Source organism: Asparagus officinalis, chromosome 5, assembly GCF_001876935.1.
Source record: "Asparagus officinalis chromosome 5, Aspof.V1, whole genome shotgun sequence".
Lineage (NCBI taxonomy): Eukaryota > Viridiplantae > Streptophyta > Magnoliopsida > Asparagales > Asparagaceae > Asparagus > Asparagus officinalis.
Genome location: NC_033798.1, coordinates 117,652,881 through 117,655,254, shown reverse-complemented (window position 1 = coordinate 117,655,254; position 2,374 = coordinate 117,652,881). Strand labels below are relative to the sequence as shown.

Here is a 2,374-nt window from a genome sequence, read left to right as displayed (position 1 = left end):
TTATCGCTCTTCAATCGCCTCCGTTAGTATTCCTGTCAAATATTACTTTTTTGTTTTTTGAGTTTTCAAAGCTTAATCCAGTCTCGTCTTGATATTTTCTTCTGCTTTGTGATCGATTTTTTCTCTTTGGCTTCTCACTTAGTATATAAATGGAGAGTATTAGAAATTTGTTGTATGAACGTTCAGTTTATGTAGCGTGAAGCTTTATTCGGTTATTTTTCATTTGGTTTTTTGTTTTTAAAGTGTTTCTTTAATGGGTTTGGACGATGTAGCGCGTTTGCGCTAGAGAACTAATCAAGGATTTATCTTTTATGAGCATTGGTTAAAAAAACGATTTTTTGTGGATTTATCGTGTTTTTCTTCTTCTGACAATTGAAATTCGTTTGAGATCATTGGAAGAGATGTTGTTGAAGTGTAGGAATTCAATAAGGCTTTTATATGCAGAAAAAGAAGAATACTTTTTGAGAAGACACCTGCATGAAAAAAATAACTTGCATTATGCATATTTAGTTTCCTCAGTGCTCGATTGTTTCTTTCCTGCACTTCATAAATGATGAATTTAATTGGATTTTTGTCACTTTTAGCTTTTATCAGTCAGTCTGGTTTATAATTATTTTTCAAGCAGGTTTCATGTTGTAGGTGAATCAGAAATAAATTCCTAGAGCAGTCAATGTAGTTACAACTTACAAGTAGTTAACTATGAGGGAGGAAATGTAAAATTTTAAAGTTGACTGTATCAATTGACTCGATATATCCTAGAGTTTTGCACATAGGCATTTAATTAATCACTTTTTAAAATAAAGTCCTTTCATTGATATAATTCTTACTGGTACATCTTATTGTCTTTTTTGAGCATTCTTATTTCCGGCAAATTTTAGTTAAAAGTGAAATTTTTTGTTACTGTTAGATCTCAAGAGATACGGATGGCTGGGAAGTCTAACAAGGCAAAGAATAGGGGAAAACCATCAAATTTAAATCCTAGTTCTTTGGAGTCGGACCCAAAGCCTTATGACTCTACATTATCTTCGAATAATGGTGGCGTTGTCTCGGAAACCGCTAATAGTATTGGTAATGAAGTCATGGAATCAAGCAATCATGTAGCTAATGGGACAGTGGAGAACAAGGTAAAGGATGGAAATGAAGATGCTGGAGATACCTCGGCAGCAACAGCCAAGAAGGCTGAAGGTTAACATTTTCCCCATCCAATACATTGTGAAAATGAAAATACTTCACGTTAACTTATTTCTATCGACTTCATAATTGATGCATACTAAGACCAAGATCGAGTCATGGGCAAGCATACCTAAGATGCGTTGGCTAGTTTAAAATTAACCAATCCATATACATATAAAGTGCATACTAATATTCATATGCAAAGTATGGATATGGAGCTGAATTCAAATGAAGTACTTGTCTACTTGCACACAGTGAAGATATTCACTAATATATTCACTTTGATGACACAGGTGAGCTTCGGCTTTATCCCATATCCGTCAAGACTCAGTCTGGAGAAAGGCTAGAATTACAGGTAGTCTGATTAGATATATGAATGATACTGCTGAATTGTCTTTTCCTAGTAATACTCAGTATATATAAATTAAATCTACATTTTGCAGAGGGTTAGCTTCTTCATTTAACCACGAATCTGATAAATGAGTATTTAAATTGGTATAGATTACTGGGATTTGCACATTGTCAATTTTTTTTGATCTGTTCTGTGTCATTTGCTTTCTGTATCATTTGCTTTGTTTTGCACACAATTGCATTTCAATGGTCCTTACTTCCATCTGAACAAGCACATGCACATTTAATTCATTGTTTGTATTTCCTTACTTATTGTGGAATCTCTTCTTCCCTTTAACTGTTTGGTTAATTCTTAGGATATATAAGCTTTGTTAGTTTGATACTTGATATGCCATAAAAAAAATAAACAAAAGAACTGAAAGAATTGAAAGTTTCATAAGTCCCCTGCACTGCAAGATTGTATTAGGAGATAGAACTGATGGACACAGCAGGAAATCTATTGAGTTGTTTTGGAGAAGAAACAAAATGTTATAAGAATTAACAGAAGTGAGGATATATGGAGCTTGTTTATGACATGAGAAGCTACAACTTCTCCATGGTCATTGACACATTTTTTTTTCCTTTTGAGTGAAACAAGTTGGCACAGATGCTTATTGGCTTCAGCTGTTGTGACTTATGATTGATTGCTTTAGTCTGGCTACTTCACCGTGGAAAATATGATTATTCATTGATCAATGATAAAATGCTGACAGCCTCTTGGACATTGGTGAAACTTAAATTCAACATACTGATGACAAGGAAAATAATAGTGGAATATGAGAAGAACTCATTTCTGTTCTTTTAGAAACCT

The 2,374-nt window shown here is 33.6% G+C and overlaps 1 protein-coding gene across 1 annotated transcript in view; it reads left to right on the top strand.

The window, feature by feature from the left end:
* The window catches only part of LOC109840878 (clustered mitochondria protein-like), a 23,948-nt gene continuing 21,574 nt past the window's right edge, over positions 1 to 2,374 (top strand). The window contains exons 1-3 of the mRNA XM_020409689.1: positions 1 to 22; positions 908 to 1,185; positions 1,467 to 1,528. Coding sequence (XP_020265278.1) covers positions 924 to 1,185; positions 1,467 to 1,528 — 324 coding nt within the window. The 5' untranslated portion in view covers positions 1 to 22; positions 908 to 923. The remainder of the gene's footprint in view (positions 23 to 907; positions 1,186 to 1,466; positions 1,529 to 2,374) is intronic.